This window comes from Lissotriton vulgaris, chromosome 5 (genome assembly GCF_964263255.1).
Source record: "Lissotriton vulgaris chromosome 5, aLisVul1.2, whole genome shotgun sequence".
In the NCBI taxonomy this organism is placed as follows: Eukaryota; Metazoa; Chordata; class Amphibia; order Caudata; family Salamandridae; genus Lissotriton; species Lissotriton vulgaris.
In genome coordinates this window covers 1,468,143,745-1,468,169,792 of record NC_141693.1, presented here as the reverse complement: position 1 = coordinate 1,468,169,792, position 26,048 = coordinate 1,468,143,745, and the positions used below count along the sequence as shown (strand labels likewise).

The 26,048-nt window shown below is 45.2% G+C and overlaps 1 protein-coding gene across 1 annotated transcript in view; it reads right to left on the bottom strand.

The window, feature by feature from the left end:
* SLC26A9 (solute carrier family 26 member 9) overlaps positions 1 to 26,048 on the bottom strand; it is a 196,847-nt gene that overhangs the window by 10,463 nt on the left and 160,336 nt on the right. The window contains exons 14-20 of the mRNA XM_086923425.1: positions 24,671 to 24,777; positions 19,347 to 19,416; positions 17,963 to 18,055; positions 15,196 to 15,309; positions 14,215 to 14,493; positions 13,417 to 13,471; positions 6,983 to 7,128 (exon numbers count right to left, since the gene is read on the bottom strand). Of these exons, the coding sequence (XP_086779551.1) occupies positions 6,983 to 7,128; positions 13,417 to 13,471; positions 14,215 to 14,493; positions 15,196 to 15,309; positions 17,963 to 18,055; positions 19,347 to 19,416; positions 24,671 to 24,777 (864 nt within the window). The remainder of the gene's footprint in view (positions 1 to 6,982; positions 7,129 to 13,416; positions 13,472 to 14,214; positions 14,494 to 15,195; positions 15,310 to 17,962; positions 18,056 to 19,346; positions 19,417 to 24,670; positions 24,778 to 26,048) is intronic.

Sequence of the window (26,048 nt, the reverse complement as noted above, 5' to 3'; positions counted from 1 at the left end):
TCTCCATGCAACAACAAATACAAATACCATGACACATTAACATCATAGAGTCCAGTGTGAGAGTTCGTTGGAGGTCAGCCGGAGACGGGCCTCCTCTGTAGGCTGGGAGGGTGGTATCTTATAGGATGGTGGCCATGAGTGCATGCCTGATCTGAAGGTAGCTGTACAATTATGTAGGTGCCATGTCATATTTGTCTTTAAGTTGCGCGAATGTCATAACTTTCCTGTTAACCCAAAGGTCGCCCACCCTTCAAGTTCAAGTTCAAGTTTAACATTTGTATAGCGCACTACTCACCCAGAGGGTCTCAAGGCGCTTGAGGGAGGGGGGTACTTTACTTATCGAATATCCAAGTTTTTAGTTGTTTTCTGAAGGAGATACCCATTAAATCCTCGAGATACCCATTAAATCCCATTGCTTGAACCCTTCGCAACTGCCTAGTCCATCTAATTTTCTGGTTTCCCAGAGTGGGGTAAGTTGTGTGATCTTGTTGTGCTATCCCAGTTTGCTAAGGACTATGTACCATATTTGAATTGTGTGTGCAAGGGGTCCTGTGAGGTCTTTTTAAGAGGTTTTGTTGAAAAGTGCCCTCATGACCCCTCCCTCCGCCAGGATGTCTATCCATGCGGAATGCACGTTCAGTCAGGGGAGAGTGAAGCCACTGGTTGAGCACAATGAGCTGGGAGGCCCAATAATATACCTGTATATTCGAGAGTGCTATACCACCACCATACCATCCTTTAACCAGCTTATTCATTGCTATTCAGGCTGGCTTTCCATCCCTTTTGAGGCTGCGTACTTCTGCTTCTATCACCCTAAAGCACCATGGTGGAACAGGGAATGGGGTATTTTGCAGGGCATAAAGAAATTTGGGCAAACCCATAATTTTGAAAAGTGCGCCTTACCTAGTAGAGTCAATGGGAGGGATTGCCAATGTTTAGCATCCCAGCGCAGCCGTTTCAAGGGCTCTAGGTGGTTTGTAGACATAAATTCTTCCAGGTCCGCTCTGATGTAAATTCCGTGGTATCTGAAACCATTTTCTACCACTCTTACCTCACGGCCTCTAGGCAGGGCTGGTGGGGCGCTCAACACATTTAGGATGGACTTATTCCAGTCAATTGTATATCCGGAGTATCGCCCGTATACCTCACAGATGTCCAACAATTTTGTTAGCGAACGCCGCAGGAATGCCATATAAAACAAGACTTTTTTTTTTCTTTTTATAAAACAAGACATCATCCGCATATAAAGATATCTGGCCCTCCTATCCCTCTGCCCACCGGAGTCCGCAGATTATAGGATCTCTCCTTACCCAGGCTGCTAGTGGTTGTAGTATTAGGGCAAAGAGGAGTAGAGACAGTGGACAACCCTATCTTGTCCTAGGGAGAATGCGTTTGGTATTCTTCCATTGACTACCACTCGCACCAGCGGCTTTGTGTATAGAAACCGCACCCAGGATCGGAATTTGGGCCCAAATCCCATATACTCAAGTACGGAAAAACAGAATGGCCATTAGACCTTCTCGAAGTCCATTCGATCGTCGAGAGAGAGGATGATGGCCTCCTCTTGAATAGTATTCCTACGGCCCAGCACGCCGTGCAGACGTCGTAGATTGAGCGCTATGTTTCTACCTGGCACAAATCCAGACTGATCTGGATGTACTAACATTGTGAGGTGAGGGGTCACTCTTGCTTTGGCCAGCATCTTGGCCTCTGCATTAAGCAATGAAATGGGGCGATAAGATGTGCATTCAGGTGCTGGCTTTCCCGGCTTGCGAATGGAAACTATTGTTGCCATGCATTGGTCTTTCAGGAGTTCTGCCTAATCTAGGCTTGCCTCGTACATATTAAGTAAGTGCGGTGCTAGTTTTGTCGTTGTTCTTTTGTATAATTCAATGAGGATGCCATTGGGCCCCAGGGCATTACCAGATTGTATGCTTCCTATAGCTGCTGCTATCTCTTCTGGTGCGAAATCTGTCTCTAGTTTCATCATCTGTTAGTGTAGCGATGTGAATATCTTTGAGAAAGTCTGCGGCTTCTCCCAGTGTTGCCTCAGCTAGAGGAGTATAGATCTTTTTATAATGGTGTTCAAATGTGTCCACTACCGGCTTTGTGCCTTTAACATACTCTCCGGTGTAAAGCTGGAGCTCCGCCACCCACCTGTTCGCTCGTTCCCGTCTGTCTAGCAGGACAAGGAGTTTGCATGACTTACTTGGCCTTAGCTCCCTCCCACATGTGTTCCCTATATTCCTGCTTTTTTGTGTTCAGTCGAGTCGTGCTAATCTCAGAGGAGTCCTGGGAGTGTGTAGTTTCCAATTGGCTTATCTCTTGTTCTAGGGCTTCTGCTAACTTTGTCCTTTCTTTGTTGTGGCCCGAAATATGGGAGATTGCTTGTCCCCAAAGACTGGTTTGTAGGCCTCCCACAGGTCAAGAGGAGAGGAGACCGAGTGTTCATTGTCATCGAAGTAGTGTTGGGTGGCCCTTCCCGATCTTGGAGTTCTTTAAATATCTCGGATAAATATGGAATATACTGCGTTAGGCTGGAGAATTGAAGGTATATTTAATGAGGATGGGGAGTGGTCCAAGATGCCTCTAGCTAGGTGGGTCATATCGTTGAACTTGCCCTCGCTGTCTGCCAGTGTAAGGATGTAATCTATTCTGCAGAGACTATTGTGTGCGCCAGAGTGAAATGTATATTACGGCGCCTGAGGGAATCGGGATCTCCATACGTCTACCAAGTCCAGTGCCTCCAGAAAATCTCAAGTTGGGATTTAGATAGTTGTTGGTGTCTGTGGGGGCATCCGATCCATTGAGTCATTTAGTGTACCGTTGAAGTAGCCCCCTATTATCAGTTCTCCCTCCGGGAGTTTGAGGAGAAACTCGCTCAGTGCCGGTAATGCTATTGAATGCAGTGCTGGGGGGATATACACTGTGACTATATTGATTGTTCAACCTTCCCATTGGCCTGAAACCGCTGCTAATCGCCCTTGGTCGTCTGTCCATGTTCTTTGAACAATGAATGGGAATTGTTTTCTAATCAGGATCCCCACCCCATGAGCCTGATGTGTACCCTGAATGTACCGCTAAGAAGGAGCCCCATTGATCTAGGGCCTTACACGTTGCACCTACCAAGTGAGTATCTTGAAGTAGCGCCACTGCCCGTGTTTGGCATTCAATATTCTGAAGGGTAAGTTCCCTCTTCAATTTGTCCCTGAGGCCATTCACATTCCACGAGATAAGTTGTAAATGTTGGCCACCCGGGGGTGTGGAGCGGGCGTGGGTGCAGTGTTTTTAACTGATGCGGTCACGTGTGTCTCGTGTATCATCTGTATGGGTGGGTTGGATGGAACATCCAGATTGCAACCTGGTAGGATGGCTGCCAAATTGTACAATAAACAATATCAAACAATCATAACAACAAAAACATTAACTGTCGACCCCTACCATTCCCCCTCCCCCCTCCCTGCCTCTCTGTCAGATGGATTTAAAACTACCTACCTCCCCAACAGTGCAGAGTGGCTGTAACCCTTACCCTGGTACCTATGCTGGGGGAGCATTTCCAGTAACCCCCCATGTCCATCTTTGTGTCTCTGATGTGTTGGTTTGGCGATAATGTGGCGGATTAACACAGTTACCTAGAGGTGGAGAAAACAGCAGAATCAATATAACTGTTATCCAGTCCGGACCTTGTCCAGTGACGATCCCCGGTCATTGTAGTCGCCTGGACAGCCATAGTCATTACTGAAGTATGACACCATTGTCTCGATGTTATAGCACCTTTACATCCTTGAGGAGAGCCCTGTAGCAGGTGCTTGTCGCTCCTTTTCTCTTTCTCTCTTCGGGGGCTTTCACTTCAAGCTTCCAGGGCCCTCCGGCACGTTCATAGATGTTGCCTCTACCATTCCCAACTGTGCCGCTGTCGACGATTGCCTGTTCTGTTTTTTCCTGGAATTTCTGTGATTTGTAGCTTGGCGCCATCCCTCGAGCCACTCATGGACTTCCTCCAGAGTCATGAAAACCCAAACCTTTCCCTCCACCTCCACTCTAAGTTTAGCAGGAAACTCTTGGTTGCAGGTGTTTCTGAATGAGGTCCTCCACGAACAGATCAGTTGCCGAAGCTCTGCTTTCTCTGGTACCCCAATAATCCTGACATTGTTGCATCTAGAATGGCCTTCGTAATCGTCTAGTTTTGAGGCCATTGCTCTACTCTCAGTTTGTAATTGTTTTACTAAATGTTTGAGGATATCTGAATATTCGCGGGGAATCGCTGTTCTGGCTTCCATCTGTTACTCTTGTGTTCATGTTTTTGAGATCGGCACAAATAAGCGAGACCTCTACAGAGACGGTGTTGATACGTGATTCCAGGGATGTGTGTATCCTATTCAATGTGGCCATGATATCCTGCAGCGTAACCTCTTTAGCTTCTGTTGCTGTGCGGTCTTCAGCTTGAGCGATTGTTGTGTCTGCCATCTCCAACTGTTCCTTGGCCCATGCAAACTTGTCCAGCTTTGTTTGGTGCGTGGTATGCGGGCCTCTTCCCCCGTCATCTTGGGCCTCGGGCTACCCTGCACAGTTTGGGTTGAGTGCTTGGTAGTAGTCGCCGCTGCCTGCCTGTATGGTGTGTCACCACTCAGGGCTTTTCGACTTTCCTACGTCTAGTTGACAGTGCACTGGTCCGTGTAGGGTGGAGAATGGCGGCGGGGAGCCTGCTTTGGGCCTCGGTGGCAGGCTCGTTTTTAATGCTATATAAAATTGATACTTGTATAGCGCACTACTCACCCGCAAGGGTCTCAAGGCGCTTGTACGAATACCACTGTGGAACCCATCCTGGCTTTCCTGTGAGGCGTCACTCCTGGGCACCCCCAAGGTGGAGGCCAGGCATCCTTAGCATTGTGGGGGCTGTTGTGGAGATTAAGCAAGCTATTGCCCAGAGTTGCAGAGTAGGACTCCATGATTGGAATAGGCACCGAGGCGAGAATTATCAGGTCCGTGGAATTTTGAGCCCTAGACCCGCCGAGGCAGGGAATTGAACCCTGGTCCCGGGACAGACCTCTACATCAGGGTCTGCCGCTCTAACCATTGAGCCACACTTCTCCATATGTGTGCATCACTCCTATGATTTGAGTGTGGTATGGCCTGGGCGATGGGGACCTCCGTCGCCGTGTGCCTGTGCCCCTAGGTGGTCTCCTGCAACTTCGGTTCCTCTATAGAGGTGTAAATACGGATCTGGATCTTACTCTCCGTGGTGGTGTTTGCAATTAGGGCTTCACTGCTACCGGGTCTACGCCATGCCTTGGTTGCATGGATGGGCAACCACTATATGATAATTTGTGTGGTGCTCGAGGGATGCTGATGCAAGTCTCTCACACTTTTGCCCACTATGAGCGCCTTTTGAGGCACGATACAGTATATTGTGCCCCCCCGTTATCGATGTTGTGAGCCCCCAGGGCAGTTGTATTAACTTTTGCAAGGCTTGTATCACGGCGGTCCCAGTGCAGGATTGGCCTGTTCTCGTGACTCCCTCTATATTTTAACACTGGGATGAGGTAGCTGCTTTGTGCAATATGAGCGCCTAGTCGCTGAGTCTGATTGTGTCCCGGTTACCTCCGGTCATGCCTGGGCATATTTCCAGGGGGGGCGGTTGCGTCGATGCGCGATGCTGCAGCCCTGCCTTTACTCGAGGTCCCGGCTTTCACGAGTGCGCTCGGGTCATACTCACGAGCGGCCCAAACATATAAGTTATCGTCCCAGGCGGGCACTGGCACCACATATTGTTGTTGCGGGGCTCAGGTGTTCACCACAACGGCAGGACACTCCTTGTCTCGCCTCGAGGGGGGAGCCACTTGTCAGTCGGTTTGTCGGCCTCGCTGTTACTCGAGGCTCCAGCTTCCGTATAGTGAGTAGGACGCACTTTTCTCCTCGACGTAGCCGGTCACTCCTTCGTCCTTTTCGGATACCGGTCGGCATTTTCCAACCCCAGCTGGCTCTGGTTCTTCCTCCACCTCTGTTTTAATGCTGCCTGCGGATTATCGTGCGGATTTACTCGGGGATAGTCTAGGGCAAAAGGAAGCTACTAAAGGCTGTGGCCATTTCCTTTGGCTGCTGGCCACGCTCACCCTGGCTGACTGGGGCTTTTTGACGGGCATCCTTCCCCGAGGAAGGGTTGGGACGGCCATCTTTATTACTTACTTGTCCACCATTGCTCCATTGAAAAGTCCCCCTAACCTGATCTACATGTGCCACATGAAAGCTTCTCAAACATAACCCAATCTACATACAGCAAGTTGAAGAACAGTGCAAACCTGCCACATTAACACTCATTTTGGTGATCTTTAAAGCGGTGTCAAGGGAATTGTGAAGCTAAGTGCGACATTTTAAAGCCACAGGATTGAAATGGTAAATGCCTTGTGCTTGTAACATTTAGATTATTTCTTCGATCCACGGCTTGAAGCAGCTCATTTGTAACGAGCAGAAATCCTGACAAGAGGAAGAGGGTTAGACAAGGGCCCTCAGGCAGAAAGTACCTAGAGCTGATTCAGCTTGTGGCGCCACACGTTTTTGGGTTTTGCATTTGAAGTGGACCTTAAATGTGTATTTTACAGTATGTCTGCCTTGGTCTGTGTATCTGTAAATAAGTGCTTCATTCAATAGGAAATACGTGGGAGGTCGGATTCCCCTACTCAACCCGTGAAAGTCAATAGTAGTTCAAGTTTATGTTTTATTGTCTGATTAATATTGTTCAGATGGTGGTTTGTACACACGAATACTATAGGAATGTATAATGACTATACCGTTCAAAAAGTATATTGTAACCCCTCCAACGTAAAGATACATGTCTGAACTGTTTGAATGTGTAACTGTAGCGTTCGATGCCGACTACGCTATCACCTATTATATTATATAAAAAAAGATATTGATTTTCAAAAAAGGTGAATAGTAGTTCAGCAATAGTAGTTCAGCGCCCTGCTCCCCTTCGGTAAGTTACCTTTTCCGACCGCGGGCCTAGGGACACGCTTCTGACAGTTTCCATCGCATACAGAACTGCGTCGTGGACGGTGATGAACAAATGATTCCGGTCCAGTCCACCCTCAGCGAAAACTCCTCCGGTCTCGATATCATGGTAGACCTGAGCTAGAAAAGGCAAAGAACAGAGAGGGCAAGTGAGGGAAAAGGATAAAGCTACTTTTGTGATGTCACAGTCATTATTAGTCATAGTTTCTGTCCCTTTCAAATGCTTAATTTGAGCCAGTGGTTTCCTAATCTCGGCACCAGCACTTAATTGTCAACACCGGTGCATGTGACAGTCTGCCACATGGTGCCGCTGTCGGTCTACTTCAGAGATGAACACAAAAACAGTTGTTAATTAATTCACTATAGTTTAAAAATGACTATTACTTAAGGCCTAAGCCATTCTTATGGTCAACTCGTGGGACTGTGATGGTTAGTAGTTGTGTTCTTACTAATATTGGCAGCGCGGGCAGGGGCAATATGTGGTGCAAGCTGCATTGGTCTCCTGAGGAAGGCCCTGGCATAAATTAATTTTTTGCAACTTAAGCACTGTCAGACCGGTGAGAAACATCACCTAGTGGCTGGACCAGAAATTGCTGCAAAAGCTATATTATAGACATCCGCTGATATACAGATATATCACTAGGGCTTTAAGTGGGATGGAAAAAGTGGCTGGGCACTAAACGGGTGTTGTTTGCAAAGTCTTTACACGAGTTGTGCCCTATGTAATTAATAGATGTGAAATAGCATCCTGTGACTGACAAATTCATAAATAGGGTCTCATTGAACACAGCATAATCAAATAATAATAATACCGTAATCAAAATCAGCAGCCTATTTTATTTAAAAGTTTATATTGCTCTCTACCCAACGCCAAAAACAATTTACAATACGTGCCTAGGTAAGTTTAAATGTAAGTGGCAATACCTTAGTTATTTAGCTGAAATCAGGCCCCACACGATTTTGCGTCTTTGGTGGCAAATTTTGCAGCCAATAATAGTAAAATGAACCGCCTGAAACCTCAACATTTGCGGTCTGCAGAAAATGTGCCAGCCACAACAATTACTGCATGGCCTGTGCTGTGTCACTGCTGCATACTGTGCTATGTCAAAGTCTGCAACCTCGCAGAGTGCCCAGAGGAGCACGCCTCAAATTGGAGGATGTCTGATGCCACAAAATGCATATTGTAATATGAAAGCAGCTGTTTCTGGCATCAGACAATCTGTGTTCCTTGCAGTGTGCACAATAGCAAGGGTGGAGCAGGAGCGGGGTGGGGGACAGAGGACTCTGGGGAGTGGGATGTGGGAGCCAGATGAGCCATGGGAGGAGGGTGGCAAGAGAGGAGTCACAGTCCTGAAGGAAAGTGGGGGTAGCAGAGGAGAGGGGGGGGCGTAATACCCTTGGGCCAAGTTTGTGTTATACAAAATAAATCTCACCCCACAAGAAAGATTTTTGAAGAAATATGAGGGAGGGGGTGAACAGGAGGGAAGTCCCCCCCGCCTAGGAGCGCCCCCCCATTGGCCGTTCGCGAGGAGGGGGGATGGTGCGCTGTAGGCTCCTCTCGCGCGTCGTGTGGTACTAAGACGCTGTCTCGCCCATGCTCCCCTCTGTGTCGCGCGGCCAGCGGCATATTACAATATGCATTTTGTGGCTGAGAGTTGTTTATTTATATGTGCCTAACCTTGCTTATGTTTACAAACCCTGAGCTTACAAACAGTACGTTCTCCTGGGTAACTTGTAATATTACAAAATTATATTGAATCACATGTAAGTTTCTAAGTGGTTCCCTGACTTTCTATTCTGCTGCGCCACGATATCACTGTTTAAAATCCTAGTGGGTGGGGCCTTTAATACAATACCAATATCACTGTTTAAAATCCTAGTAGGTGGGGCCTTTAATCCGATACTAAAGTTGCTGAAATTTGAGGTTAACATGTGGAGCGTGACCAGTCAGCACCCACAACAGGCCCAGCGATGTCATGAAGCATTAAACTTCACAAGTGCGACACGAGGTCATAATTCGAAATTGAGAGCCCCCCAAAGTAAACATAATTTACCAAACGGGTATTTTGAGTGGCCTTGAGTAATCCCCTCAGTGAAGGGACTGGCATCATTGTTTATATGTCACGCATGTTGCCACGGGGATTAATAACCTTCCCCTGGCTTGTAAGCTGAGCCACACATCTGTGATACAGCCTTCATCGGCATGATGGAGAGTTGGACATGAAACATTAAACCATCGCAGCGTTTTTTACACTTCCCTTCCAATAAAATCTATCTGTTGTGAAGCTCAACTATGAGAAGTGTCTTCAAGCAATAAGACTTAATAGATCTGGTGGGTAAGACACGGGGAAAAATATTTTAAAGGAGGAGTAATCCTGCAAGCATAAATCCAAATGTGTCTAACTCACACATGTAATCCTAAAAGGCACTACAGTATTATGCAGTAAACCACATCACTTCAGGATTGTCCAATTTCGGATGGGCATATCAATGCAATATCATCTACCAAACGTGCAGCTTTCTGAAATAGCACCCCAGCCTTAAGTATATGTTGCCCTTAAGCAATCCCCATCTGAGGTGCGGCTTATTACCTAAGGGCGTGTCCTAAGAACCGTTCTAAGAAATCTCCATAGTGTAGTGGTGAAGGGTACTATGATAGAGGTGCACCTAAAGGCTTAGTATAGGAGGAGAGACTAAATCACTCACCCAAAATGCAATGGTCACTATCAGGCTTAAGCATCTGAATAATGGCCTTAAATTAAAGGGTTACAGCGGCAATGGTGGGTTCAAGGTGAAGGGTGCCTCTGTAATAGATCCCAAATGTGATGTGCGGGGATAAGTAACGCCACTAGGCAAACAAATACATGAGGTAGCTAACAGTGGATTCAGAAGGGAAAAGTGGCAAGGGGCAGGTTACAAGAGAAACAAAGTACAAATGGAGGCGAAATACCGTGGCAAATGCTCCACAGGGACTTAAGAGATGCTTCCCTGATGGCGCCCTAATTACAAGTGCCGCACCACCTGCGGGCTATAAAATTGTTGCCTTATAAGAATGCTCTTAGGTTGGGTACACTTGTCTGGACTGGGGGTGAACATATCCCTCCTGGATGTGCAAGTGGTACGAAACAGCGAGGTGAAGTAGCTAGGTGGGTGGGGGGGCTCTGTCATCGGCCTCTGTCATCGGCCTCCTCCAGAGCTGTGGCGGAGTCACAGGGCGATCTGGAAGCAGATGGACAGTTGGGGTACCTCTGCGGCAGAAGGATACAGTCTAAATACCTCTGCATGGCACAGTAAGGGTGCCTGAGCCAAGAACCTGGAGCCAAGGGGGTTCCAGGAAACAGCGTCGGCGCCCCGTTAGTCCTTCGGGCGGTCGGGGGGCCTGAACCGACCGGGGGTGTGCCTCATCGCTCCGCCCTGACAGGGGGGGGCGGGAGTAGAACGAAATAAAGTGATAATTTACTGCACCGTCAGAGCATCGACTCGCCGTGCAAGATGGCTCCTTAGGCATGCGGGTCAGCGAGGGGCTGCCACATTGGATCGCCTGTAAGATGACCCACCTTATCAGCTACGTGTTGTACGAAATAAACCTGCACCACTGCTTTCCCACAAATATGTCTCATGAGTTTCCTTGGTATGTAAGTGTTAACGTACGCAGTGTGGAGCAAGCGCTGGTGGTGTGGGCACTATGCCGCTGGCCAGGCGACACAGAGGGGAGCATGGGCGAGACAGCGTCTTAGTACCACACGACGCGCGAGAGGAGCCTACAGCGCACCATCCCCCCTCCTCGCGAACGGCCAATGGGGGGGGCGCTCCTAGGCGGGGGGGCGTTCCCGGGGAGTTTTATAGCAGGCCCAGCTCGTTGCTCAGTCTCTCCTGCCGCGTCGGTGCCTTGGCTGCTCTGCGCTGTTCCCACCCTAACCCTGACCCAGCGGCAGAGCGGAGGGCGAAAGTTGTGAACTTTTAATGGTCATGTTTTATGTTGCAGGCGGAGTCACAAGGCGATCTGGAAGCAGATGGACTGTAGGGGTACCTCTGCGGCAGAAGGATACAGTCTAAATACCTCTGCCTGGCACAGTAAGGGTGCCTGAGCCAAGAACCTGGAGCCGAGGGGGTTCCAGGAAACAGCGTCGGCGCCCCGTTAGTCCTTCGGGCGGTCGGGGGGCCTGAACCGACCGGGGGTGTGCCTCATTGCTCCGCCCTGACAGGGGGGGCGGGAGTAGAACGAAATAAAGTGATAATTTACTGCACCGTCAGAGCATCGACTCGCCGTGCAAGATGGCTCCTTAGGCATGCGGGTCAGCGAGGGGCTGCGGCATTGGATCGCCTGTAAGATGACCCACCTTATCAGCTACGTGTTGTACGAAATAAACCTGCACCACTGATTTCCCACAAATATGTCTCATGAGTTTCCTTGGTATGTAAGTGTTAACGTGCGCAGTGTGGAGAGAGCTGGTGGTGTGGGCACTATGAAAGCAGCTGTTTCTGGCATCAGACAATCTGTGTTCCTTGCAGTGTGCACAATAGCAAGGGAGGAGCAGGAGCGGGGTGGGGGACAGAGGACTCTGGGGAGTGGGATGTGGGAGCCAGATGAGCCATGGGAGGAGGGTGGCAAGAGAAGAGTCACAGTCCTGAAGGAAAGTGGAGGGTAGCAGAGGAGAGGGGGGGGGCGTAATACCCTTGGGCCAAGTTTGTGTTATACAAAATAAATCTCACCCCACAAGAAAGATTTTTGAAGAAATATGAGGGAGGGGGTGAACAGGAGATAGGGCAGAGGAGAGATGGGGTTAATAGAAAGGAGTGGCAGATAGTAGTGGAAGGTGTGGGGGCAGGAGTGAGGTTAAAATGCCTGCAGAATCGACAAGGTACGGGCCGCAGGCTAGTAGCAAAGAAGGGGGCTCTGTTCATTCATTTTAAAGACAGGCGACAGGTGATGTGAACACCTCTGCTGTGCCAGCCTGTTGTTCGCCCTCCTTTTACTGGATCACCAGCAACAGAGAGCCATTAAATAGAGGGCCACTTTTTTAAAACAAGTTTGGGGGCACTTTTATAAAAATTCATGGTACCGAGTTTGGAATGTTTTTGTAAAGCTCAAAATCGCGATATCATGTGTGTGTGTGTGAAATGAAATAATGCTTTAGGCTCTTGTGCACCAAGAGTAAACAACAGTAGCCACCTTCCACTTAGCCCCTGTGTCACAAAAAGGACTTCTGGTGACATTACATTGCAGGCCTAGCATGAGATAGGCTGCTAGGTAGGGTCTTTTTAAAATTATTCAGTGAATGACTGAAATACAGGGCCAAATAAAGCCTTGGTTCAGTGTCCACTTAGAGCACTGCCTGTATCATATGCATACACTCACTGTCCACATATAGGTGTGTGCATGGGTTAGTTTCTTTTTTAGAAAAGAAGACAATCAGTGTTTGTTTTGACCCCTGGCTGATGAGTTGATGATTGGTCGGGCAGTCAAAGAGACTGAAAGACCAGGAGTAAGGGACTCCCCTTAAAGGTTATTTTACCTCACTTCTGTGTCATGTCTCACCATAATTGTAAAACTGGGGGTAGGGTTCACAACAAAGAGGATAAGGGAAGGAGGAGAGGGCAACATCGAAGAGTTTAGGCCCAGGGGAAAAGGTTCAGCAGAACCTGCTGACCCAAAATTGCACATTGTTTTGAATGAAGCTTCTAAAGCGTCATGCCTATAGAAAACATGCGATGAATTTCACAAAGCTAGAATAAATATGTTTCTGAATCTGGCGGAGAGTGCTCGGACAATAAACGAACGCAGAGTACAGCAGTAGGAGATGGGGGATGTCATGTATTTATCAAAAGTGGCCAGAACCACAGCGCAGCTTGCTTCCAAAAGTAATAAGTAGGTGGTGGTTTTCATAATGCAGAACCGAGCGTCGCTCAAGGTAAACCCATGTGGGTGCAGAAAAAGGCAGGGAGATAACCCTTTCACAGGTGGTATTTAGTCCACAACCTGGACACAAGGGTGGAATGAATCCTTATGTCTAAACTGTCCAAATAAATCACGTTGAACAATTCGAAAATGCATAGAGAATAGTTTTCCAATGCAGTGCAGACGTTTTAGCAACTAAAAAGAAATCCTCCAAGTGAGGAGAGCCGTGTTACGAGACACCTGGCTTCAGAGGGTTTGATGCATTAGACTAACGAGGATTCTATTTAAAATCCAACCAACCATAGGTCATCTGATGGAGGAAACAGGTGCACTAGTCTTGTTAGAAGGTGCCTTACATCTTCTTTGCCAATGAAGAAGTACTCAGCGGCCAGTGAGAGAATGCAAGTGTCCATCTGGTCAGTCAAGCCAGGTCCTTAAATGTCAAAAGAACCCTGTGATTGAACGTGTATATATATTTTACAAATAACTAGGCACTGGTTTCCACTTACCTTGCATATTAGCGAGAAAGAAATTAACACCAATCTTTTGATAACTGGAACCGAGCTATCAGGAAAGAGACAGAAATCACATCAGTGCGTGAGCAAACATTACTGCATAGACATTTTGGCTTGTGGCTATTTCAGGCTTGGCTCCACATCATCCACACACTGTTCGCATTATATAATTATTTATGTAAGTCGAGATGCTCTCTAAGTAAGTGATTCGATTACTAGTAACAATATTCCTCTAGCCTCAGTTAGATGACCTAGAGACTATTGGCTTTACGTTTGGGACCTCGAGTTGCACTATGCACAGGTGTATATTGCTTAACCTATGTCTTTGAGTTATTATACTGTTATTGGCACATAGCATGTGTTCATGCAGATAGTATAGTACAAATGACAGGTTTTGTTTGAGCTTGTTTTACTGAAGACGCTCTTCTCGATCCCTCTACGCTTGATTTCCCACTCTAGTACCGTTTAACCCCAAGTTGTGTTTTATTGACAGTCATTCTTAAATTAATTAATTCCTACTTCAAATACACTGTACAAATTACCCTGGAGTCACTTGCCCTCAACACCTTTCCTTCTTGGCTGTCTTTGGGCACCAGCCCCTTACTGGTGCAGTCACGTCCACTTAGGATGGTGAGCTGGAATCACAAGTTCACACCTTAGCTCTTAAAGATAGGACTAACCACCTATTACACTGTGAAACAGTAGATCTGCAGTAGCGAGCTCTTTATCAAAACAAGTTATTATACTTTATCAGAGGTTTGCATTATAGCTGTGTGATAAAACAATTATTACCTTTCCCAGGACTTTGACGCCCATCAGATCAGCAAAGCACACACCACTCATGTCAACAATGACAGTGTGGAAATTGATGTGGGGTGGGGCATCGAAGATGGGGTCTGCTCTAGTGCCAATATAAGTATCATACAAGCTGCTGCCTGGTGCTTGCACCTCTGCTGCCTGGTTGAAGTTGACGTAACACACATTCGGTCCATTGGCTGCCGTTGCATTGTTGTTCGAGTCAGTCGGTGGTGGCATCTCAAAGTCCTGCTGCAGCTCCTGTAGGGAGATAGTCTGCCAGGAGGGAGAGTGGTGACGACTTTCAGAAAAAGGGCAATGTATAGAATATCTGCATAATTTCCTAGTAGGCACTTGATGTACCGCCCACAACCTGCACTCCATTTCCATACACAGTAAACGCCTCTCCAAAGCCATATACTTCACGCGAGTTCTGCTGAGGGATCCCATACGCGCCCTAACACTGCAGCTATACCTTACTATGAAACACTCTGATACTCTGATGTTGGGATTCATCAAAATGTGGTCAGTGCGTGCTAACCCATGCTTTAGTAATCTACGCTGTCCTACGCAAAAACCATGCACTCATATTGATGCACCCAAACAAGGCTACTGTACAGCACACCTTCTAGTTAATATTTACCAAATTCCTGACAGATAACAATTCTTTTTGGCCTGACGGCAAATCCTATGGAAAGTCCAGATCCCTGAACTTCTGAGGGAGACATCCTATAATAAGCCCAATATTACCTGGTGTTGGATTTGCGATTAAAAATGTGTAAATGTTACTGTTACTCTATTGCAGTACACTGTGTACTCTGTGCCAGATGGGTAAATGTGCAGTGTTACTTTGTGCTAGGTGCTTCCCAAGTAGAGTTTACCTGTTGCCAGGAGCAGGTATGTGTTCTGACAGACAAAATATAAGCACTCGTAACTCAGTGCCAGTACCAGATGGTGAAATTAGATCCCATATCTCACCTTAGCCTTCATGAAGAGTGATCCTCGCGGCTTTGGTGGTGGGGGAATGTCGTTTTCCTGGCTCTTCAGATACTTCTTCTTGGCTAAATACACTTTTCCAGGATCTACTCCTGTCTGGGAAGAGAAGACAGACCGGATTTCTAGCAAGGAAAGGCCTTCAGCAACCAACCGCTGCATTCGGTCAGCCTGCCTTAAGAATTTAAAGTCAGTGGCTTGCCCTGCCCTGGTGCCAGACAAGCATGCCCATGTGAAGTCAGTACTGGAAAAATATAAACCATTCAGGGACATAGCTTTGTGGTGGTGTTGTAGGGGTGTTGCACCCTCCCAAAAAATAAATGCATTATTGGCTTTGTAGTTGGGTCCGGGTCCGGGAGCGCTGAGTCAGATATGCTCTGTCTGTACCAATTATCTCGTCGTGAGCCAAAAATAAAAGACAAAACAGTGACCTTTGATGTAAAACTGGAGAGAAGAGAGACAGAGATATACATCTTTTGGCTGAATTTTAAAATATGAAGCCAGATAACCTGGAATCAATAGTGGCTTCCCTGCTTGTCCAAACTGTGTCATCCTACGCAAACATATTTCACAGAGCCTCCTTTCTTTAATATCACATATGAGAACACTTTTAAGTACTTGAGTTCGGGATGTGCGCGGTGCAAGCACCTCTTATGTTTGATTTAGAAGACTAGAATGTTACTCCATCTATAATAAGAATCTAGCCCATGTTAAGGGTTTACATGACTACTAACTTGCCTCTTAGTTCACTAATGGCGTTGTTGTTGAGGGCCGAGCCATTAATGTTTCTAAGTTCATGTTTAAAAACTATCACTATTAATACATGTCTGTCTATGCAGAGATATAATCTGATGTTCTATTGAGAAATGCTTCCATATACTAAAAAAATACACTTGTTTAAATTTTGAAGAGACTGTGTGATATTTTTACATTATTTTTGTTGCACAATATCCATGCCAAATGTTTTGATGGCTCGGCTTTTGCATGGACACTTAGAGCCAAACCAGACTCTTGGCTCAGATCAGCCTCAGCTTGCCCTATTAATTTGATGGCAGGCCCAACTCTATTTGCGACTCGGGCTTAGTACATGGGACCGTCAGTCACTTGATAAAATGATTTGTAAAAGGCGAGGACTGGAAACATGGATTCCTGCCTACATGTACTAATTTGACAACTAAACCATCAAAGCTTCTCGTAGCAGAGACAAAGAAGAATGTGTGCAGTGAAAATACATTTAAAAAAGGGATCTCAGGGCAGGGACTCCAGGCTGTTGTGTTGTACTTGGCCATAGTAATGAATTAGCAGGGGAATTATCAGGCCCCGGTGGGAAGGACTGTGGTGTAGCTTCAAGTAGGTCTTTGGAGCGTGAAACTCCCCAAGTGCATTCTTGGCTCAGTATTGAGATCTGGGGTCCCTGAGTCAAATCTTCTTTCCCACTTCAATTTGTCTTGTGATTCTCATTATACTAAGAGCTTGTTAATTTTTTGGGAACGTAAAGTTTAACATGTATAGTGACTGGTTTACCCGAAAGTAGTATATCTACAACCATAGAAGTACTCCTTGAATTGGTACAAGTTCACAAATTTTTGGCAGTTACAAACCTTGGTAGTAGTAGGCTATGAAAGCTGCACCAGTTTCAGGTTTCCAGGCTTCCTAATAGCAAGCAAATACTCAAAAGGTGATGGAGTGAATGCTTGTAAATAGTCTACCCAGTGGCAATTGCTTGGGATACCATTCCAATCCACAGTTTTTCATCCACTCTGCCACTCTGGACAGAGACCTTGGTCATCTCACCCTTCACCTTGCAGCCCACTGCTTTTTTAGTTGGGGAATCTGAGATTCACACTGGAAATTTGAGATTCACGCCTCTTACCCCCCTCCCCGAATCTCATACGCCCCTGAAACCATCTCATAGAGTCTGAGGGCTTATGGCCATGCTCACATGCTGTCTATGCTGGGAGAAGAGAGGGCATCTTGTTATAATCGGAGTACAGAATATATTCAAAAGAGATGCATACATTAGTAGACCATATACATTATCCTACACTGCGGTAATACCTGAGCATGCTCAAGTGAGATCTTCAATGCTAAAAGAGATGGATTTTTGCTTTCTTTACATTATTTAGTATGTGTGGATGCCTGTTTTGGTAGAACGCACTACATCTCAGGTTAGATTAAAAGGCTTGCACAGGTAATGTATGCACTGGTGAAAAGGAGGGTCATTAGTAAGTAGTGTGTTATACTGGAGAATATGGAATTCCGCATTACTAATTGCTGTGCACTGCAAATTCGGGCACATTATAGCGGAATGTGCACAAAAAATGCGTTTTTCGTTGGAAAGGCCATTATTTCTGCTGTGGGTTCAGGGGTGTCTTCTAGGCTGGCATGGGAAGGCCTGGCTTCGGCTTGAACGTCTGTCATTGAGACTTTGATGTTGAGACATTGGGGCCTTTCCCTGGTTTAGGCTGGATTCTCAAAGTCCATCAACTTGGCACCGACATCATGTTCCACTGTTACTCTATATTTCAGTCCCAGCCTGCAATTTAGGCAGCAACATGTTCGGATTGTTATTAAGTTATCTAGTTCACAGAAATGGCCAGGTTTCAGATGAACTTTTTTAATATGCCCTCCGTCAAATCCTCTTTTTATTGTAATGCGATTCCCCCTGGGCTATAAAGCCGTCCTTTCATGGGGAACGATTGAGGGGTTACCGACGCGCCGCTCAGACAGGAGACAAAATGCAGCTTTTTACCTTTTTAATGACTTTCTGACGGAAAATCTCCGAATTGGCAAAGTAGAGCGGGGAGCAGTACGTCACAATCTTAATCCCCTCCACCGGCTTCACCTGTAAGAGAGGTCAGAGGTCATCATCGTGCACAGAGGATTATCAAGCAAGCAGGTACGGTGGGATGCAGGGGCCGGGGTGGGGCACGGGGAAGGTGCACGCTGGGATGTTGTAGCCCCACAAACACGGAAAGACCCCAGAGCACTTTTATCTTGTATGGGAGCTGCTGAAAGAACTACTAACAAGAAAAGTAGGTGGTAATGGCCCATTACCACCTACTTTTCTTTTTAGTAGTTCTTTCAGCAGCTCCCATACAAGATAAAAGTGCTCTGGGGTCTTTCCGCAAATTGTTCCGCCTTCTGAAACACACTGCTTTCTCCAGCTCTGGAAGAGGCGGTAGGACCTGAGACCTGGCCTGACGGAACATTATATTTCTGACCCGTGTCCTGTTACCACCTATCCCTAAATCTGATCTTTTTGAAACCAGGATTCGCCGAGAAATCCAAGATCCACTATGCAGTTATGCACCCAAGAGAAAATATGTATAGACGGGCCCATGCTCATTTGGATATAGCATACTCCAGGGCCTAGTCCAATAACACACATTTCATGGGAAACCACAAACAAACGATAAAAGATGTTCCGTTCTGTGGCAAGTAAAGCAGCACTGCAACAGCCATCGTGGGGCAGATGCACAAGGATTGGGTCTAATGGATGTGAGTTGCAGATCCGTCAACATAGGGAAAAAAAGAAGCAGACAAGTGGCTAGTCTGATGTGGTCAAAAAATTGACTGTATCTAAGTCTTTGCATTAGTTTATCACATCACCGCTGTAAGAATATAGGCGTTTACATCGCATGTGTTTACAACGCATGCGATTACAACGCGGTCGTTACAACAACTGCATTGTTACATCCAGTACCATTACAACGCAAGTCTTTACAACGACTTGCTCTAGTGGGCGCGCTAGACTTAGGAATAGTATAATTTACTATTCTAACTTCAGTGTGTGCAACAGTAGGGAGGGGTTGGAATAGTAAATTATACTATTCCTTAGTTTAGAGCGCCTCCTAGAGCAAGTCGTTGTAACAACTTGCGTTGTAATGGTACTGTGATGTAACAACGCAGTTGTTGTAACAGCCGCGTTGTAATTGCATGCGTTGTTTCGCATGCGATGTGATGGATGTTTTCCCCCCTGTAATATTGACAAACTCTACCATAGCTGCATGGCACTTCAAGGCCATGCTGTCCGGATATCAACTCAACATAACAACGCACAAGTGTATAGCTTGGGGCCAGTGAGAAGATGGAAGAGAAAAGCAGCAAACAAAGCATGTAGGAGACAGACTCACCTTGTTATAGACTTTGGGATTTTTGTAGATGTCTGTTGAAGCTATCTGTCCTAGGGCAGAGCCATTCCGACTTGGGAAAGAGAAAGAAGAGGAAAAACAGATTTATAAGACTTGATACACACAGTCCCGATGGTTAAAAATAATAAACGTATGGCTGACGCTTCCAGCATTCTGTCATTTTAATGCAGTGCTTCAAGAAGTGCATTAAATTCAGTTTAAGAAAAACAGTGCAAACCCCAATAGAAACCCATGGATCACCTGTCATATCACGTAATAATGCCTTTCTTAGCACTCTTGGCGAAACGTGTTTCTCTTTCATCATCTGCTTTAGTGGCTAAGTGAAGCTAAAAGACCTGTATAGATGTTGCCTCCTGGAACAGTTTTATTTCCTCTTTATAGCTGAAAGGGGGTAGTTGCCTTCTAATTTCAAAACATGAGGTTGTGTCTAATGCACATGAATGTACTGAAAAACACCGTCCTGTACAATTATTGTAGGTGCACAACTTTAGCCCAACCCGTGTAATAATCTTAATATAGTCACAGACTTGGACTTCAGGGCCAACCAGTTATTGTGCAAATAGAGCAGGTTCCTGGGTAGTGAGCTTTGACGTGAGTAGATGTTTTAGGACAGGCTGACCAATCTGTGTCTGTTTTAAATTTACATTAACGCTTGCACCCTCTTTTCCTTCCTTTCATGGTCTTCTCTCCCACTTCCTTTTTGTGAGGGGTGCAGGGATGCGTGGATATTTGACAAGTAATCCTCCTCCCCTTTCTAAGCGCCTTGAAACCCTCTGGGTATGTAGTGCGCTATATAAATTCTCTGACTTGACTTGACTTGACTTGCAGAGCCTTTTCGTAGTGTCACACATGGGACCTGCTGCTCCACAATGATTGCCGGGGGATTAGAAGAGCCAGAAGTATGCATGGTGCCCTTCATTACAACACACAGTCAGGTAGGGCTGAGAAGTAAAATGGATGACCAGAGGCGGTAAACCCATATAACAAATGTTTTGTTGTATGTATATAAAATCCCCCCCCAAAAAAAAATTTAAAAAAAGAAATAGTGAGGAGACAAGAAGGGGAGTGACAATATAAAACAGAAAGTGGATGTGACAAGAAAGGGATATTGCAACCAAGAACGTGACATAGGACCCAAGAAAAAGAGTGGAGGAAAGATGTGGAGACAAGACCGCAATAAATATGGAGGTATCTGGTAGAGAAGGAAAGAGGGATGGACAATAAATGGGGAGGAAGGGACATGAAAGGGAGCAATGAGGCAAAAAAGAGAGCTGTGGCATAGAAAGAAGAGAGGAGGTAGTGGTACACAGAATTGTAGGGTGGAGAAATGTCCTTTGCATAGTTCTGTCGAGCATGTGCCTCCACTTTGAGTTCCTTTGGGCACATTTCTGTTGCTGTTCAATTTTCTTAGGCCTTAACACACATGACAATTTGAAGGCCAGCAAGACAAGCAGAAGTACTCACCAATTTTCCTAAGAAGGCTAATGAACTCTTGCTGGCATTTACAGTATTTTACATCACCTTATTACTAGGAACAGCACACAATAACATTAGCTGCTTCCTCAACACAGCAATGGCTACTATATACTATGGGCCCAATTCACAAAGGTAAAATGAGGCGAAAGTCTGACTTTACGACTTTTGGTATTCCCAAAGGGCATTTACTGCTCGTAAATGCACTTTGTGAATACCGAAAGTCATAAAGTTCAACTTTTGGTATTCACAAAGGGCATTTACACTCGTAAATGCCAAATGCCCTCTGCGAATCCCAAAAGTCGTAAAGTTAGACTTTCTTCTCAGCTTACTTTTCTGAATTGGCCCTATATTTTTGCCCTCTGACGTTTGTGCATGATATTGCATTGTGTATAGAAGCCAAGTAAATGTTTTCCCTTATGTAAAAGCAGTAGGCAGACAATGAGTTATTAAGTGTCTGATTGAGTACTGAGTTTCTACCTCACACTTCCTCTTTGAGCATGCCTTGAATCGCTCTGCTGTGCTATCATGAGGGTCGAGTCCTAAAGCGGGTACTTGGTGTAGAGTTTTGGGTTCAACAGTAAGATAAAGCACCAGGAAACTGGTGGTAAAGGGCTTTCGTTGTTACATTTTGAGCCCAGCAACTTCAGATTTTTCCGGTATTCTTGAAAAAGTTCATATCGGCTGTTAACATTGAACCAAAATAATCAGTTGTGGGTAATGAGCCTATTGCACCTGTTGCATGGCTATCATTGGCAAAGGTAGAACACGCAGAATTGTTCATTATCTAATGAGCATTTCCATATCTAATTAATTATTGATATCAAGATTTTGATATAATCCTTTAGCCTCCTTTACTTCTGTCTGCTCACATACCCTAATTTGCATAAATAATATCCCACAATGTGCAATCCCCAAATGGCAATTTTACAGCTGTATTGATGAACGCAGAAAAAACTTCTGCATGTGTGGAAGATGGTCCATATTGTAGGGTAGCCAATCAGCTGAGTCTGTTGCCTACAGACTGTAGGGCCTAATTTAGAGTTCAAAGGACAAGTTACTCTGTGAGAACCGTAATGGATAACTCTTTCAGCATATTAAAAATGCCTTTGGATATAATGCACTTGTAATACAGCGGACGGGATATCCGTCAAGTTTCTGATCGAGTAACCTGTCCGCCATACTTTAAATCAGACCCTTAGTTCTCATTAGAGGTTCTTGCCTATGGAATGGGGGAACTCCTATAATAATTGTGCTCTTTATCTTTCTTTGCAATGCACATGATTTTTTTCTTGTGGTAAATAATTTAGCGCAACGTTATTTCACTCAACTAGCAACAAGTGCATAATTCTGACGGGTGGATGTTTGTTGTCACTTTTATCAACACCAGCCAACATTAGAAGGGCATCCCTGGAGTCAGGGACCTTTTTATCTGAAATCATGATCTGACCAGTGAATGAAGATCAGTTTTAGCTACAAATGCCTAATAATGCTCAAGAGTTAGTGTGACAGAAAATATAGCAACACATTCACACTGATGTGGGTTTAAAAGAATTGGCCGCCAACAGAATATCCATTCTTTTGATTCTTAGTTTTTAGTGCTGTTATACTCGATTATCAAGCCCCTGCCTGGTGATAATATTTTTCCATTTTCCAAATTAAGTGCTCGATTAGGATGGCGGTGAATCCGCATCCTCCGGACCGGTGGAAGCCACCACCGGCCCGGAGGATGCGGATTCACCGCCGCAGTCCCTGTGAACACCACCGCCAGATCAGTATGGCGGTAGGATCAGCGGTGGACGGCAGGTCCGTCCGCCGCTGATCCGCGGGGTGTAGCCTGCCAACCAAATTAGGAAGCATTTGTACACAAGCTTTTCCGCTGCAGTTTTTCCGCCGTGGAAAAGCATGTGGACCTTTGCTTGTGGGGGACCCTTGCGGGCCCCCAGGGAGAAAGGGGGTGGGGGTGCACATGGGGGGTACCTATGGTACCCCCCTGCATTAGCATGCACAAAGAGGCAGGCACTGTGCAGTGCCTGCCGCTTTGTCCATGCAAATGCAATGCATGCATTTTTAACATTGCGGCGGGTGTTGCTGCAAGCAGCACCCGCCGCAATGCTAAACATAGAGGATGTGACCGCCAGGGTGGCGGTCACATCCTAATTGGCATGGAGGGACCGCCGCTGCCCTTGAGGACGGTCCCTTCACCTCAGGGGTGGTGGACGAGCGCAGGTCCGTCCGCCATCCTAATGACCCCCTTAGTTCACACATCTGTAATCAAAACTAGATTCAGCTAGACCTTCTGAGTGTTAAGGTCAACATGTTAGAGTTCATTTACATATGTATGTATATTCTTTGGACATGTAGACACACCTGTCTTATATAGTTTGTGGATGTTATAAATGCCCTCATATCCTCAGTGAAGCTGATGCTTTACATAACCACTGTGCACCAAATGTTTGCCTAACATTAAAACCCCGTGAGAACCCTGATTTTGACTCTGAATTTCATCCCTCCGAGGTTGACAAAATCAGAAACTTTGAGGCTGACCGCAATCACATTATTTTCAATGACAACAGATAATTTAATTTCTGGTATACGTCATACAGTTTCAGCGAATTCTAGACACTATTGTGAGAACCCATGTCTATAAGTTCTTAAACACTCCCATTTCATGCATATGGACATATGTGACATGGAAAGTGGCAGTAAAGGATGCTATTAAAACTCTATTCGAAAAGGTTAAAGTAGATAGGCAACTCTCTAAAGTAGTGCTGGAGTGGCACAACTTGAGGAACATGGCACACCAACATAGAAGCCTGCAACACCCGGGAACACCCTAAATCATTTCAACCAGTGACTGAAAAAGTAAGTGGGTAGGATACATTGTAAAGTAGGGGCATGCGATGTTGGACTTCAAAAGCTTTGGGGACTAAAGGAACTTAAAAAAACTTTTCCAAGCTCGCAAAGTGGGCAAGATTTTATAAAAACCGAGTGGATTGAAAATCCTGCAAAGTGTAAGATGTGTCGAAAAAACTACAGAAGAACACATTCTTTTGCAGGGAAATGCTTCTACAAAATTGTTTTTGCTGGAAAATTCTCCATCAAAGTTTTTTAAACTAATGCACCCACAAGCAACACCTCCATTTTGTGAAGTGGCACATTTGTCACCTTTACAAAAGTTTGCCAGAGGGATTATACTAGGGGTGAGCGAAAATTGTTTGATATTCTTTGCATAATAATGTGAAATATTACGCAAAATGACACAAAATGGAAATTTTGCATTTGGCACTATTTTTCAGTGCAAACTGTGTTCCTGCAATAATGCATTTTGAGCGAAAAGTAAAAGGGAAAAAATCACAAGTGCTGCAAACCTGGTCGTTCGTATTGTTCCTGAGATTCCTCAATAGAATTTTGTGTGAATGGTCTTTAATTACAGGGCCAGGCAGGCATAGTGGGTAAATTTCGGGAAATTTGCATAACAAGCGTAATGTGAAATGCCGAAAATTATGTGCGATTTATGCCTGTGTAAAGAAAATACATTCATGCACTGCTAGTCTAAAGCACACACTGCAAACATGTTTTCCTCTTGTTAGTTTCGAATGGCAGGCTGCTATGTAGGGTCGCAAATAAATCTTAAGAGAATGGGTGTTATGCTATAAAGTGAACATGCCTAAGAGGACATAAGTGTATGTGCATAAGTGTATATGTGTGTCCCAGGCTCAATTATGAGGATATTGTACTCATCGAGAATCCTCTGCTGTCAAAGATACACAGATGACACATGGATTTAGACTGGGTGGAAGACTGGAGATTGGTGGGCATTAAATACTTACAACTGTGTGTTGAAGATGACAACCAGGATTGAGAATCCAACACCAACAGCCACTCCATAGGGAAGGCCCAGGAAAAAGGTGGAGAGGAAGCTCACCACCCAGACACACTAAGGAGAAGAGAACAACTGTATAAGTGTTAAATTTGGAAGACATAACCATAAACCTCTAGTTTATGTACAGTGTTTAATTGTGGACGTTTCTGTATTTTTTAAGCATTCCAAATTATTTTAGTTTTGGCATATATAGGCGCTGAGCTCTAGGGAGTCAAAGTGATTTGCCCAGAATCATATAATTTATGTCAAATGCAAAATCAGTAATTTAAATTCAGGTCTTCTGGTTTCAAAAGTAACCATTTGACAACAAAATCATACATGCGTGATACTAGAATAGGTGTGATCGTTGTTTAACTTTCAAATATTTTATTGACATAGTTCAAGCTGCCACCCAATTTGTAAAGTTTGCCTGCCAAATTGAAAAAGCTGCTGCTGTTTGCTTTTCTGTGTGTTCAGAAGACATGCCAAGATATTACCTCATTCATCCAACAGAATCAAACACTTTTATTGCTGTATGTCGCAAACACCCTTTGTAGGAAATTTGCCCATTCTGGAGGGCCAACTCATAAAGTGCATCTTTTGCTGGACCGTATATTTTTGCCGGCTATAGGACTCTGTGCACCTGCCAACCAGTGGTAAAGTGTCTGAGCTCCCCTTTTAACATGGTGAAATTGTCATACCCCTGATTGGCATGTTTAATGTACATGCAGGTTCCCACAATTGCTATGGAGGGCCTGTAAGCTAAATATCACTAGTGGACTGTAGCACCCATTATGCCATCAACTACAGACACAGTGCAAACTTGACTGTAGTCCTACCATGTGTAGCCTGCCTCTTACTGTTGTAAACGGCAAACCCAACCTGTCAAAATAACACCTTTTGACAGATCAAACCTTTCTTTTAAATATTTATTAGTCACCCCTGTGTAGGCCTTAATGCCCATAAAGTAGGGTGCATAGTATTTAAAAGTAGGAAATTCAGAGATTTAATGTTAAAAATGTCCTTGTAGTTAAACAGCCTCCCAAAAGCTATGTTTACTTAAGCAAGGCTGGCTGTTCTAAAGGAAAGCGTGGTTAAACTATTACATTTAATAATGCTAATTTCGGTCAGGAAATAGCTAGATAATCAAACAAAAATTTGTAAAACTTATTAAAAATCCAATCTTGTGGTGAGGTTTTTAATAAATATTAAGAAAAAAGTACTTTTAGAAAGTTTCCCTGCCTAAAACCACTGGAAGTTCATTTGCGTTTGTGAATGAGTGGGAAATGCCTCCCAGGAGGAAACAATAGGCTGACCTTAATGAGCAGAGATCACACTTCTGAACC